Below are 12,917 nucleotides of genomic sequence, written 5' to 3'. Positions count from 1 at the left end.
CAAAATTAAAATAATCGGAGCTTAACCAATATTTGTTCAGAAACCTTTTAATTGCAAGTTTGTATAATAAATAAATTAACCAAACGTTTTAATTCTAGGTATAAAATCAAATGGTTACACCCCCCCTCCTCTGCAAAATTAAACACTTTTATTATATGAATGAATATATAACAAACTTATCCACAACTATAAAAATTCTAATTTACTTCAATAGATATTTTTTTTCTAATTTATGATCATAATATATATATAAAAAAATGCAATTTGAGGGGGATCTACAGCACTATGCGGGGAATCAGAATGATTCCAAACATCATGCTATGCGAAATCTGCGGTGTTTAAAACTGGATATCGTGGGCACCTCCTGTACCTACCTTTCATTGATTACATTAGGCTTGGGACAAGGATAAATGTGCGGGAGCTTTTTCTTTCTTTTGTTTCTTAAAATTATTCTTCGAGTATTTACACATATAAACTTATATTGTAAAAATTTATATCACCACCGAGCCCCCACTCAAGAGCGGGTCTTTGGCAATTGTAACATACAAATCTTTATTGAAAAGTATATCAAACTTAAAGAAGACACTAAGGGGAAATTTTTTGGTTCACAAAGCCACAGACGTGATGGTTACAGCTCCAGAAGAAGTGATCCAATGCCTTCTCTATGGGGAACAACATTGACACATATGAGCAACTAATATGAATGAGATGAGTTATATAAGATTATTGATAAAAGCGTAAAGTTTGGAATTAATGAAAAATATATGCGAATCCATAAAACAATAAAACAAAATAGGAGATCAAATTTAATGAAGCAAACTCAGATGAATTACAGTAAGAAGTATATAATATCAAAAATAGAAAAATTATATATATAAATGCAATCTCCATTGGAGTAACGATCATCTTCGTGGAAATTTAAACAGTATACCAAATTATATTGTTTTGGGAAAATTGTCATCCAGTGCTACAGAAGAAATGTATAATTATATTTTATCTAATTATGTGCGTAGCAAAAGATAATAATGGACCATAATAAATTAAAGATTTAATGGGAGTATTTAATAAAGAATTATTTACTAATTTGATATATTAAATTTTAATAAATTCATCAATATGAGACTATACGAGGTGTTATAAAACAGTAAGGTGACTTCAAATTTTACAGGTACGTATATTTAATAAGCTAGATTTTTTGATTTTTTATACTAGTATATTAAAAAAAGAACATATATTTATAAACGAAATTTATTTATAATCTAAGGTCCTAAGAGGCTGCAAGAACAACAATTCCGCTGGGGATTTCCTACAAGCTAATTGAGCTGCTCGATATGAGAACAAGATCTCATCGAGAGAAAGGCCAGGGACCTTCTTTATCATTTCCTTAACTGAGAGAACATCCCGTTCTGCCAAGCCAATTGATTGCGGGTGATACGGTGGGAAAGTGAGAGGAATACTTCCCCACTCCCGAAGTTTATACTTGAATCCGCTGTTTGAGAATTGTGGACTGTAATGTATTTCATATTTCCTTCCCCCTTGTTCTTATCTTCTTGTATTTTCTTTTATATATATATGTATTAAAAGTACTGTATTTTACGTAGTATAAATAGTCTTGTATTTTGTAAATAAATTAGAGTAGGGTTTTGTATTATAAAGAATACAGATGATCTTATAAAAAGCATAGTCTTATTCCTCCACGCCATTTCTTCTTCTCATTTGTCTCTCGGTCATCCTGGATCTCTCCACCTATAAATAAGTTTGTGTCTCTCCCTCGTCAAGACACAACATGGACCATTGTCAGAATGAACACTTTTAGGCAACCCAAACTTCGTAAACCACGCGAACATTTGTTTCGGCATAGCGAATGTATAAGTATTGACATTTTTGCTGCTTCGATCCACTTTGAACCAGCATCTACCATAGCCAGGACGTCGTTCCCATTTATCTTGGCGTAATCCACTTGAATACGCTCTCATTCGCTTGCCGGAGAGAAAGGGAAAAATTGAGACGGTGAAATTCTTGACACATCTTACATGCGTGGACAAACTCCTTAATGTCTTGATCGATACCCGGCCACTATAGTCTACTCCTGACTATGGGTTTCATCCTTACAACACCAGAGTTATTAATATGGAGCTCCTGTAGGAAACTACTTCTTAATATTAGCGGGAATACAAGGCGAAAACCGAAGTTATTCCGAACGGATAATGCATTGCGTTTCCTCAAGAATGATTCATCTACTACATAATTCCAAGTTCCAAACTTCTCTGAAGATAGTACCAAAGATAACATTTTGTCGCTACTCGTCTGTTTAATAAGTTAATGTTAATCTATCCCTGTCGACACAAGCAAATTGCATATCATTATATCCATTGCATCATCACCAATAGATGGTTTGTCCAAGGGATCACGGGAGAGAGAATCTGCGTGAGTAATGGCTGACCCTTTTACATATGATATATTATATCGAACATTGACAACTTAATGTCAAGCCGTGAGAGCCTTGTGGAAACTACGGGAGGAAGTTCTTTTCCCGGATTAAAAATGTACTGTAGAGGACGGTGGTCGGTCCTGATGATAAACTTTCTCCCAATTTCATATTTTTCAAATATTAGCAATCTAAAAATGATTGCCATTGCTTCTTTGTCAATATGTGAATAATTTGCTTCTGACGTAGACAATTTACGTGATGCAAAGGCAACAAGGCGTTCCATATCTTCGTCCAGTTGGGAGAGTACCGCCTCTAGACCAATTGGAGATACATCTGTAGTTAGAAAGAGAGGTAAAGCAGGATCATAATGCATAAGACATGGTGCACTCGACACCGCACGCTTTATATTGTTAAAACTTGATTGTGATTGTGATCCCCATGTAAAAGTAATATTATTTTTAGTTAAATCATGTTAGGGGGGAAGCCTCTTCGGATAAGTTCTTAATAAAGTGACTATAAAACTGTACTAATCCAAGAAAAGACTTAACTTCCGAACACGACTTTGGATTGGGGAATTCCCGGACAGGACGTGAAAGCTCAGGGTCCAACGATTTTCCTTTCTCGGATATTTGAAACCCAAGGTAGTTAAGCTCAGAACACATAAATATACATTTAACTTTCTTTAACCTTGCCCTAGTAGAGCTAATGCGTCGGAACATTTGTTTGAGAATGCCAATATGCTCAGCTTCACCTATAATGAAAATAAATACGTCATCAATGTATTCTTTGACGCCAGAAATCCCTTCAAAAAAGCTTCCCTTGAGCTGCCTGTACATTAGCAGGAGCAGAGGCTAACCCGTAATACAACAAGTTATATTTTAATAAGCCTAAAGGTGTATGAATTACAATTTTTTTTTTAGAAGTTTTATCCAATTTGTACTGTTCATAACATCGTGTGAATCCAAGTTTGGAGAAATACGAGCTCCAGACAACCAGGTGAATATTTCATCCGGGTGACGCAATTGATACAGTTGCTTATTAATAATATGTGAGAAAGTCTTTGTAAAATCAGCACAAATGTGTACCTTATTATCGGGATTCACTAGAGTTACGATAGGTGAGGCCAATTCCGAAGTATGTACCTGCTTCAGAGTACCACGACTAACTATAGACTTAATTTTATCGTTAACAATATCATGAAGAGCTAAAGGTACATGGCAAGTACGAATACATCGAGGACGTACGTCTTCACAAACATGAACTGTGGCTTTGGTGTGATTTATTGTTAGACCCGGAGTTTCTTTGAAGATTCCAGAAAATTCACGGTTGACAACATCGATTTCGCTATGCTTCCCCTTGACTGTGCAGCACAGTGGAGCTGAATTGTTCAGTCTTACGAGATCTAAATCTAAGCAAGAGCCAAATCCTAAGATAGGTTGGCCAATATTAGTACATATAAAATTTAGTTTAAATTCTTTATCCCCATTCAGTGAAACAGGGAGACACGCCGAACCTATTGTGGGTACATTGCCACCTCCAAAAATCTCTACATAAGAATTATATTTGGGGAAAGAGGCACCCGGAACCATATGACCTGGGATAAGGTTAGTGCTAGCCAAGTAAGTCAAGTAAAAATTTGATTTTTCCCCAGATACAAGCAACCATGTAATGCTCGATCCTCCATATGATGCTCCTTTGAGAGGTTGAATATTGTGGAAACTATAGGTGTATGGGCCTTTTACAACAGCTCCGAAAATGGTTCTTCTTCCCACATTTTGAACATACTTTTCCCAGTGCCGAACAAATAACTCGTTCTAAAGGATGAATCGAACTGCAGAACTTACTAAGTTTTGGTTCTTTTTTATTACGGGTATGGAACTTCCTATTAGCCATCCCAAGTTCTTTTGCTCCATGGTGTTCCGATAACAACACCGAATTCTGGGATTTTGATTCCATGTCGACTGTTGTTGAGATTGTATTCTCCACTGACCGATCCAACCGCAGTACCCCATCCAGCTTCCTGAAGCCTTTTTCGAACGTGGCATGCCGTAGTTTATTAAACGATGTGTTTTTTAATAGTATGCCAAGGATAATTTTGTCCTCATAAGACACATTACAACTGCTACAATCGAATTTACAAAACCACGATTATTTCTTTAGCCGTGTAATAAAGTCATCCAGAGGCTCAAACTTGTTTTTTTTTTCTTCAATACCCTTAGCCTGAATCGTTTCCCTATTATTGACTCCACAGGAGAAAAGACATCAGTTACCGTCCTTACCAATGCCGTATAGCAGTCTTCATTCTCTTTTTCTTCCACGAATAGGGTCTTCTTCCACTGCTGAACCTAGGGGCCAGCACAATTTAAAATAAGTAACAGCTTCCGTTCGTTAGGCATACTCCCCATCAAGGAAACGTATTTGTTGAATTCGTCGATCCACGAGGCCCAACGATGGCCCTTTCGGGCTCCTGCCATTTCAAATTGTTCCAGCTGCGAGAACAAAAGTATAATTTGCAGTGTCTCAAAAAGGATATATTATAATAATTAGTATATAGAAACTAATTATAACTTGTCGAAGAATTCAAAATATGTAATCCAGACTCAATTTTGAGAAAAATCGTTCTAATTTGCTTTTATGTCGACAGATCCCATAAATAAAATATACAACAACTTTGTTGGAATACATAATATATTTTTCTATTTAAACATTAAATGTATAATTTTCAAGGATTACTAATAATTAATTAATTAGTTCATATTTCACAACCACCTTCTAACTGTTCCAAAAATAAATATCGAGTTATTCCACTCATGTTTTGAAGTATGCGAGTTATAAGAAACCAGTCACCATGATCCAAGTTCTCCAAATGCTTACACTTTTTCTACAATAAAATGTTGGGAAAACAGCAATACAAAATACTCATACTTAACAATTTTGTTATTTTTACCTACCGAAAAGCCAGATCTGTGCCATCCATACACATAGCCAAGGAAAAAACGCCTTAATTCTAAAGAAACGATAAGGAGAAGTCTAAGAGTAACAGAGAAGGCAGAGGCTAGAGCTAGAAAACTTAACCATAGACCGAAAAGAATGTAAAATTTCTGATTGATCAAATTAAGTGGAAGAATACAGATCCCTTCGTAAGTCTCTCGTTCCCCACCTGAACCATATTTAAAGTAGTTACACTTTCCTGTAAGTGGTAAAAACCCACTTGAATCATCCACAGAAAGACCATTTAGAGTTAATTCAATGAAACGACCCCCAAGGAAGAGATCCGTGAAATGAAATTGCGCAAGAACATTAATTAGATTTAACATTTCACAGGCATAGAACACAACTATTAATTAGATAAATTAAATTGTTATTTGAACGAATAATAGGTACACTTCTTACAGGCCCATCCCTTGTGTTTTCCTAGATTGCCATGCATATAGTCGATGATGTTGGATATAGAGTCTGAAAATTCGAGTTTATCTTCTTTCGTCAATGATATTATAGTTTTTCTATCGATCTTGTCAAGGAGGGATTGTATTTTTCCTCCTTCATTGTAATCCCAAATGAATCTGTTTGAGCAAAAGACACGGGAACTTACAAAATCGTTTATTTTCAATATTAAAGCCATTACTTTGGTAAATAGAAGCAAGAAGCCTGAATTATAACGACAAAAACAACCCATTGATAATAGTTGTGATGCCAGCATGAATTATTATCACAATTTAAATGCTGAGGAGACTTGGCAACCCAATCTCCCTTTGTTTCTACTCCATGTATCCAACAATAGGTATTAAAAGTACTCTCATCCATTTTTCCCGTTTCTGTGCAATGCATAGGTGTTCCAACATACTTATAATTAAATGCATGTGTTAATTAAGTTTAAAGTGATTCGTAATAATTATTTAATTACCAACGTACCTGTGAAATGGTCATAAGAATACAAAAAGACAAAAGCCCAGAAACAGTCACAAAGTGATGAAGTCGAAATATCCAATCATCATTACGAATTTCCGAAGAAAAAAATGTCAGCTACGGGATTTAAAAACTCTACAAAGGACATGACTCGAATTGAGAATAAACACAGGAAGAGGTAAACAAACGTTGTAGTTTTATCAATTTTTCACTCGTTTAATATTATTAATCATTGAGGGTGAATAATAATAGCACTTCCATATAGCAAATGAAAGATAGACATAAATTTGACAAATTTCACAGTAGGAGAGACAAGATAGGAGTCACATGTTCATGAACATACATTTGTCACGTCCTTACATTTATTGTACCTTGCAAGCTTCCCCTCCAAAAGAAACATAAAAAAGGACCCAAAATCAGTTGGTAGTTGATAAATTCTTCCCTACAATGGAATTATTATGCAATAATTCAAAGGAATTGTTCAAAGCTCTCAAACAGAAAGAGAAAATTCAAATTCAACCAATCAATATCTAGAACACTGATAAGGGGAAAAGATGTAGAAAAATTGACAATTGACAAAACAAACAATGTACGCTTTTATATAAGTGGAATAGTGTTAGATGGGTCTAAAAAAAACCTAAAAGACTGCAGTCCTATCAGTTTAGTCCTAATAAAATTTGTCAGTCCTAGGACCGATCCTTATCCAAGGTGACTGTATATATATAGTCACCTTGGTACTAAATTGTTTTTTGTAGAAACTACAACAGCTGAAATTACTTAGTTACTACTAACTACGTCATTTGAGTAGCTGAAGTTACATAAGAATTCATAACATCTTTCAAAGAGACAATACACCTGTAGGGAATGTCTCACTAGAACGTATTATAATAAATTCCAGATATAATACATTATTTTCTTAGTTCTTATATTCTTCAATCCTAGCTGAGAGTAAAGAAAATAAAAAGATAACTAGGACCGCTGGACTGAAAGACGGATGCATCAGTCCTTAAGACCGTTAAACGGTAAAAAAAATCAGTCTGTTAAAAAAATAGACTGAAAGGGGTGGGGAAAAAAGACTGATGAAGCAATCAGTTCTAGGACTGATTTCACACTTAAATAGAGTAACACCATAACAAAACTAACAAAAAAAAATAACTGTTTATTTTTCAATCCGCTGTCTTATTAGTACTCTGAATGTTGATTGGTTCATCTCAAATAAGCTGTTGAGAAGAATCGGCTCTTTTCTCTCCTTTCTCCATGAATTCCAAATTTATAAATCTTTTTTTTTTTAATTCACCGTTCTTAATATGTTAATATATAGATTATTTACGATTGTGAATTAAATTTAATGTATATGAGAAGGAATTCATTTTTGTTAATTTTTAACCCTTTAGATATAGAAAAACGATAAAATATTTTTGGTCGGGTTTTAGCTAATTTTACTCCTTTGTGCGCCAATTTTTTACGTTAATTGTTTAAGCGCTCAAAAAAGAATGAAATCCTCATTTTTTGCTCAATATTCAAACCTAGTATATTGTCTTAACACAAACTTGACTCGACGTAGACCTTAAGCCTTTTGATCCAACACCACTAAAATATGTATATGTATACATATATATAATTCACTATTTCTTCAAGTTCATAAATCTTTTATTATATCAATGTAAGAAAAAGGATGGACAGACAAGACTGGGTTTTAACCCTGATAGATAATATATAAAAAGGCTTTAATAGTAATTATTTCTCATTTTTTATATGTGTTCATGTAAAAGTTTTACATAGTAATATATAATTTTGTTTTCCTATGAAAAAAATTCAAAAAACACTTTTTCCTCATAAAAAGCTAAAATACATATGGGTAATTTCATAAAAAAATTACAAACAAGTCAAATAATTTATTGACTACAAACAGGAATCTTATCCTGATCCTCAATCACATTTTTTATACACTAATAAGAACAGTCTTCCTCAAAGTAATTTTTTTGGTAGTTACTATTAGTAAGAACAGATGCTAAGGAAATATACATTAAAAGTTCGGTGTCCTAATTTTTATTTAAATAAATTCACCCGAATTTTAAGACAAGTATAGGGTAGAGGCGGTGAAACGGGCGTTCTATTACCTTAGGAGGTTTGTTTAAAAAAATACAAAGAACTTTTAAAATGTTTAATGGTTGTATGTTAGAATTACAAGCTATTATCATCAATTCCGCCTAGGTAGCATTAATTTAGAAAGAAATAAAATTATGAAAATTTAAATTAAAGAAAAAGTTGTATACTACACCCATCCAACCTCACCCTTAGGGTCAAATGTGCTAATGTTTTTCTTGCACCACTAAAATTTGATAATTTTCTAAAAAATATAGCTTCTAAAGACACTTTTTTTCATCTTGATACTAAAATTGATATTTAGGTTTAATATTACTCTTATATGAAGAATGCCATTTATAATTTGGCCCCTCACTTGCAAATACATTCCTACGTCGATGCCTCTACTCTAATAAAGAGCTCATTCTATTTTCTTGATAAACTTTTGTAAATTTGTAGAAGAATTTTGGAACTTTTTTTTTTACAAAATAAATTAGTTTTCTTGTTTTTTAAATTTGTCACTAACTTGTTGCCCCTAACGTTTGCACTTTACAAAATATTTATTGCAGGGAGACATGGACAATGTGGCCCCCTTGCCATTGACCCATAGTTTACTTTAACATATTTAAGTTAACATTTTATAAATAATTTTCGAACATGAATAGGGATGTAAATCGTGTGTATTTCTTACCTGTCCAGTTTTTGGATAATTGGTAATGTGAATAATAAATTTTCTATTCCTGAGCTGTTGTCATTATTATTTAATTTATGAGTAGTGAACTTCCTTTTCTATTAAATTCAATTATACTCCAAACATGATTGAACATTCGTGTGTGCTCATAAAAGACGGAGAGTAACTTTGAGGATTTGTTGCGGAGATATAATTGTAAGTCCTTGTTGGAGTCAGAGTAGAATGCGGAATCAACATCAGATTAATTCTTGGCAATGTCTTTTTTTTATTTCCTTTTCCCCTCCTCCCTCGTCAAAGCTGCTAGTAGCTGATATAATGAAACATCATGACAGTTAAGCTGTTCTCCTACAAATGATTACTCAAATTGACAGGTTTACCTTGTTGATTTTCGGTTTCTTTTTCTAACATGCCCAAAATACACATAATTTTCATCACTAGTTATAAACTACTATGTGAAATACTACGTTTTGAGCCCACCCTACATTATGGTCACATTTCATAACTGGAGCGAGTAATGATTTTGATGAAACTAAGGACTCATCAAAAATGAAAGCAGATTTTTATTATTATAATTATAGAGATGACTTTAATTTGAAGAAATTAGCCCCAGTTTTTACACATATAAGCACACAGAAAAGCTTTTGAAGCGAGCAATCCTAAAAAAAATGACAATAAAAAGAAACAAACTCATAAATAATAATGGAATATAAATAAGTACATATAATATTGTATGTCATACTGTTTTTCAAACGAAATGATCCTTGAATTTATGTGCCAAAGTTTGTCTTGCTATTGATATATATATATATAATGAAATGAAAGAACAAAAAAACAAAAAACAGATTTATATTTCTTGGAAAACCATAAAATCATTCTAAAAATGGAGAAATTCAATGCATATATTATTAAGTTTTTACAAATTACATACTATGCGGAAATTACGAGTATAATTTCACATAAGTAAGCACCCCAATTTTAATGATGTAACAAATGTATGGAAAACGCTGACCCGTACTTGTATTTTACTATAAGACTATAAGGAATCTAACTCAAAATGTAAGATTTGCTACTTGTAAACTGGACCTGGGACTATATGAATGGGGAATTACATCTTATTTTTAAAATATACCCTTGCAGGTATAAAAAATGAAAACAAAAAAAAGGAAAAAAGGTGAACATCTATCTAAGTTCTATCACTATTAGTTGCATAGTAACTTTGAACAACTGCAGCTAAGCATTTATGAATATTTTTCAATTTTCTTTAGATAGGGAATATACACCATTATGTTAATATTAAGGGAAATATCTAAAAAAAAAAAGTGAAACATAGATTACTTTTTAAACAAACTGGGATTAAGATTACACATTGTACAAAAGTCAACATATTTCTACATAGTGTTGCCTGTTCTAAATTTCACAGAGAAAGGAAGTCAGTCTATAGGAAGATTTACATATTACAATGTGCTCGAAAAATAATAATAGATAATCAATGTTTTGACGAGTTCCGAGTAACCATCGGCTTTTTATGCCGTAGAGTTAAAACACATAGAATGATGATGCGAAAAAGTCAAAAAAAAGAAGAAATAGTTGACAAAAACCTTCAAATTGTAATATTTAGGGATGTTATAAACATAGGTGGCGCTTCAAATAGCTTTATTTTAAAAAAAATTTATTTTAATAATAATAATTTATTAGCATAATTATATAAATGTAGAGATGTCAATAGGTTAGTAAAGTATTTTCGAAAATAATATTATATGAAGTAAATTAATACTTTATTCCTACTTTTAAATTTCAATATAATTTTATTTAGTCTTTCAAAATATTAATAATAGATTTGGGAGATTAGGCTGACTCAAATTCAATCTTCATAATTTATCTGAGAATTGTTCCCATATTTGGAGGATTTTGTAAAAGTTACCGCTCTGGAGGTACAATTATAGGCCACAAAAGTCAGCATGTTTAACTTGAGACTATATTTATATATATATATTATTTAAATAATATACGCGTGTAGTAATGATGTGAGGATTGATGTGATGTAATGAGATGCAAATTATCCCTTGAAATTGAAAAAAAATATTGTACCTTATATACTACTTTTTGGAATGTTTTGATCAACATTCAATTATCTGCTGTCGCGGTGTCAAAGAATTTCTCTTGCTATTGCTCAGTATCGTCACTTTTATGTATTTTAAATTTATGCCATGAGCACAGTTTTTTGTGTCTTTTTATATTTATTTCATAGACTCGAGTGTCAATTAACGATTTTGTTCGTGGCACATCACTAATTTTAATAATATAATATTTCTTTATTATGTATTTTTTTAAAAATACACCAAAAGTAAACTATAATTCATCATTCAGAGGGAAATTTTAATAATAAATTGTTTTGAAAAGTTTATGGACAAAACTGTTGTGGGTTATATCATCGTTAAGCAACATCATTTTAAGTAATATGATTGTTAGTAATTTCATTGCAAAACAATATCATCCTGTGCAATTAAGTTATGTTATGTACAGAGGATAAAACTATTGAAGGATGAAAAAAACATAGCATAAATACCTCTTTTGATATCCCATAAATCATAATACAGCCCTGCCCACAAGAACGGCAGGGGAACGTGGGGACACCAAGGCAGGTTAAATTCCTACACCACTGCTGCCTTAAGCAACAATGACGTCTTGTATTATCCTAAAATACACTCAAGCCCAATTGAACATGTTTGAGGCCCAAACAGTTCAACTGCACTACCGTGGGCCGAATTATATTCAGGGATATTGCCAAGTATTCACCTAGGAAACCTGTGGGATGAAATGTATTTCATCATTTTAGAATGGGTCTTTTTTGCTTATAAAGGTAACTGTAATGGAGTTTAAACTCCCTTGGAGCCCACTACTTTACCTGTTCAACCTGAGAAGCGCCTTATATTTTTGAAGGGGTTCATGATTGTTGAGGGAAGCGGCTGCGGAGGAACTTTTTAAATCATTCAATGCTTGGATTGTCCGAATATAATACAGTTGCAATCAAATTGCACACGATAATATTGAAATATAAGAATGAAAATATTCTCAATCATATTCCTTACAAATGGATGATGATGATATCACCCACAACAATTTTGCCTCAAAATAATAATGTATACTACGCAACGATGTTTCCCAACATTTTTCTCTACAACCTTCTCACTGCAATCATTTTATTGGACACCCCTCTGAAGACCGTCTGTATTTCTACTTCCTCATTATATAATATCTATTGTAAAATTTAAATTAGATACCATGAACAGAACAAAGAATTTTTCCCTCCCTATGGATACAACAATGTTCATATAATTTGAATGATATATATTTTTTCATTGTGCAATGCAAAGGTATGCTTTTTAATGTTTTATATGTATTATGTATGTTGGATATACTATTATTAAGTCCACTCCTTCCTTTTTTACAATTGAAAATGCACTTGGTAAATTAAAATTCTACACAAATCAACTCCCTATTTATTTCCTTACTCTTGTACTTGATTTATCACCACAAATCACGAAAACATAAAGAGTAACAACCCAGCATTGCTCGGAGTCTTTGACAACAGATAGAGAAACATATTTTGCTTTATAATTATAGATATGTACTCCTCATAGAGAAAAAAATATATAAAGGTTACTGACAAGGTATGCAAAAGGCTGTTTCATTGTCTTCAGTTGTTAACTTTGGTATGTATATTCGATATCTTATTCGAACTCGGGGACTTAAAAGTTGTTTTTTTTAAATAGGAATGTAAAATTGGGGGCCCCCCATGTTTTT

At 32.7% G+C, this 12,917-nt stretch overlaps 1 protein-coding gene and 1 long non-coding RNA gene across 3 annotated transcripts; one reads left to right on the top strand and one right to left on the bottom strand.

The window, feature by feature from the left end:
• The first annotated feature begins 3,725 nt into the window (after window positions 1-3,725).
• LOC121118421 (uncharacterized) lies at window positions 3,726-4,217 on the top strand. The gene is made up of 3 exons (XR_005864441.2): window positions 3,726-3,866; window positions 3,922-4,035; window positions 4,083-4,217. It is a non-coding gene; the product is annotated as an uncharacterized lncRNA (long non-coding RNA).
• Window positions 4,218-5,101: 884 nt separating this feature from the next.
• LOC121118419 (innexin shaking-B) lies at window positions 5,102-6,662 on the bottom strand. 2 transcript variants are annotated; one of them, XM_040713003.2, is made up of 5 exons: window positions 6,344-6,662; window positions 6,057-6,274; window positions 5,825-5,994; window positions 5,379-5,768; window positions 5,102-5,312 (listed from the first exon to the last, which is right to left on the bottom strand). In XM_040713003.2, exons 1-5 carry the CDS (start codon window positions 6,356-6,358, stop codon window positions 5,302-5,304), a joined length of 804 nt encoding a protein of 267 aa, XP_040568937.1. In that variant the 5' UTR covers window positions 6,359-6,662; the 3' UTR covers window positions 5,102-5,301. The 2 variants fall into 2 exon arrangements, with proteins under 2 accessions (XP_040568937.1, XP_040568936.1); XM_040713002.2 differs by having other exon boundaries at window positions 5,383-5,768.
• Between the last annotated feature and the right edge of the window lie 6,255 nt (window positions 6,663-12,917).

This window comes from Lepeophtheirus salmonis, chromosome 5 (assembly GCF_016086655.4).
Source record: "Lepeophtheirus salmonis chromosome 5, UVic_Lsal_1.4, whole genome shotgun sequence".
In the NCBI taxonomy this organism is placed as follows: Eukaryota; Metazoa; Arthropoda; class Copepoda; order Siphonostomatoida; family Caligidae; genus Lepeophtheirus; species Lepeophtheirus salmonis.
Note: the sequence above shows the minus strand (reverse complement) of the source record. Positions and strands in the feature narration are given on the sequence as shown.

What these genes read in the sequence shown, in the direction of transcription:
- LOC121118419 (XM_040713002.2), bottom strand. An exon ending in TCTTGCTTCTATTTACCAAA is followed by an intron (nt 5,995 to 6,056) that starts GTAATGGCTTTA and finishes TTGCTCAAACAG; the next exon opens with ATTCATTTGGGATTACAATG. An exon ending in GGCACAGATCTGGCTTTTCG is followed by an intron (nt 5,313 to 5,382) that starts GTAGGTAAAAAT and finishes ATTTTATTGTAG; the next exon opens with AAAAAGTGTAAGCATTTGGA.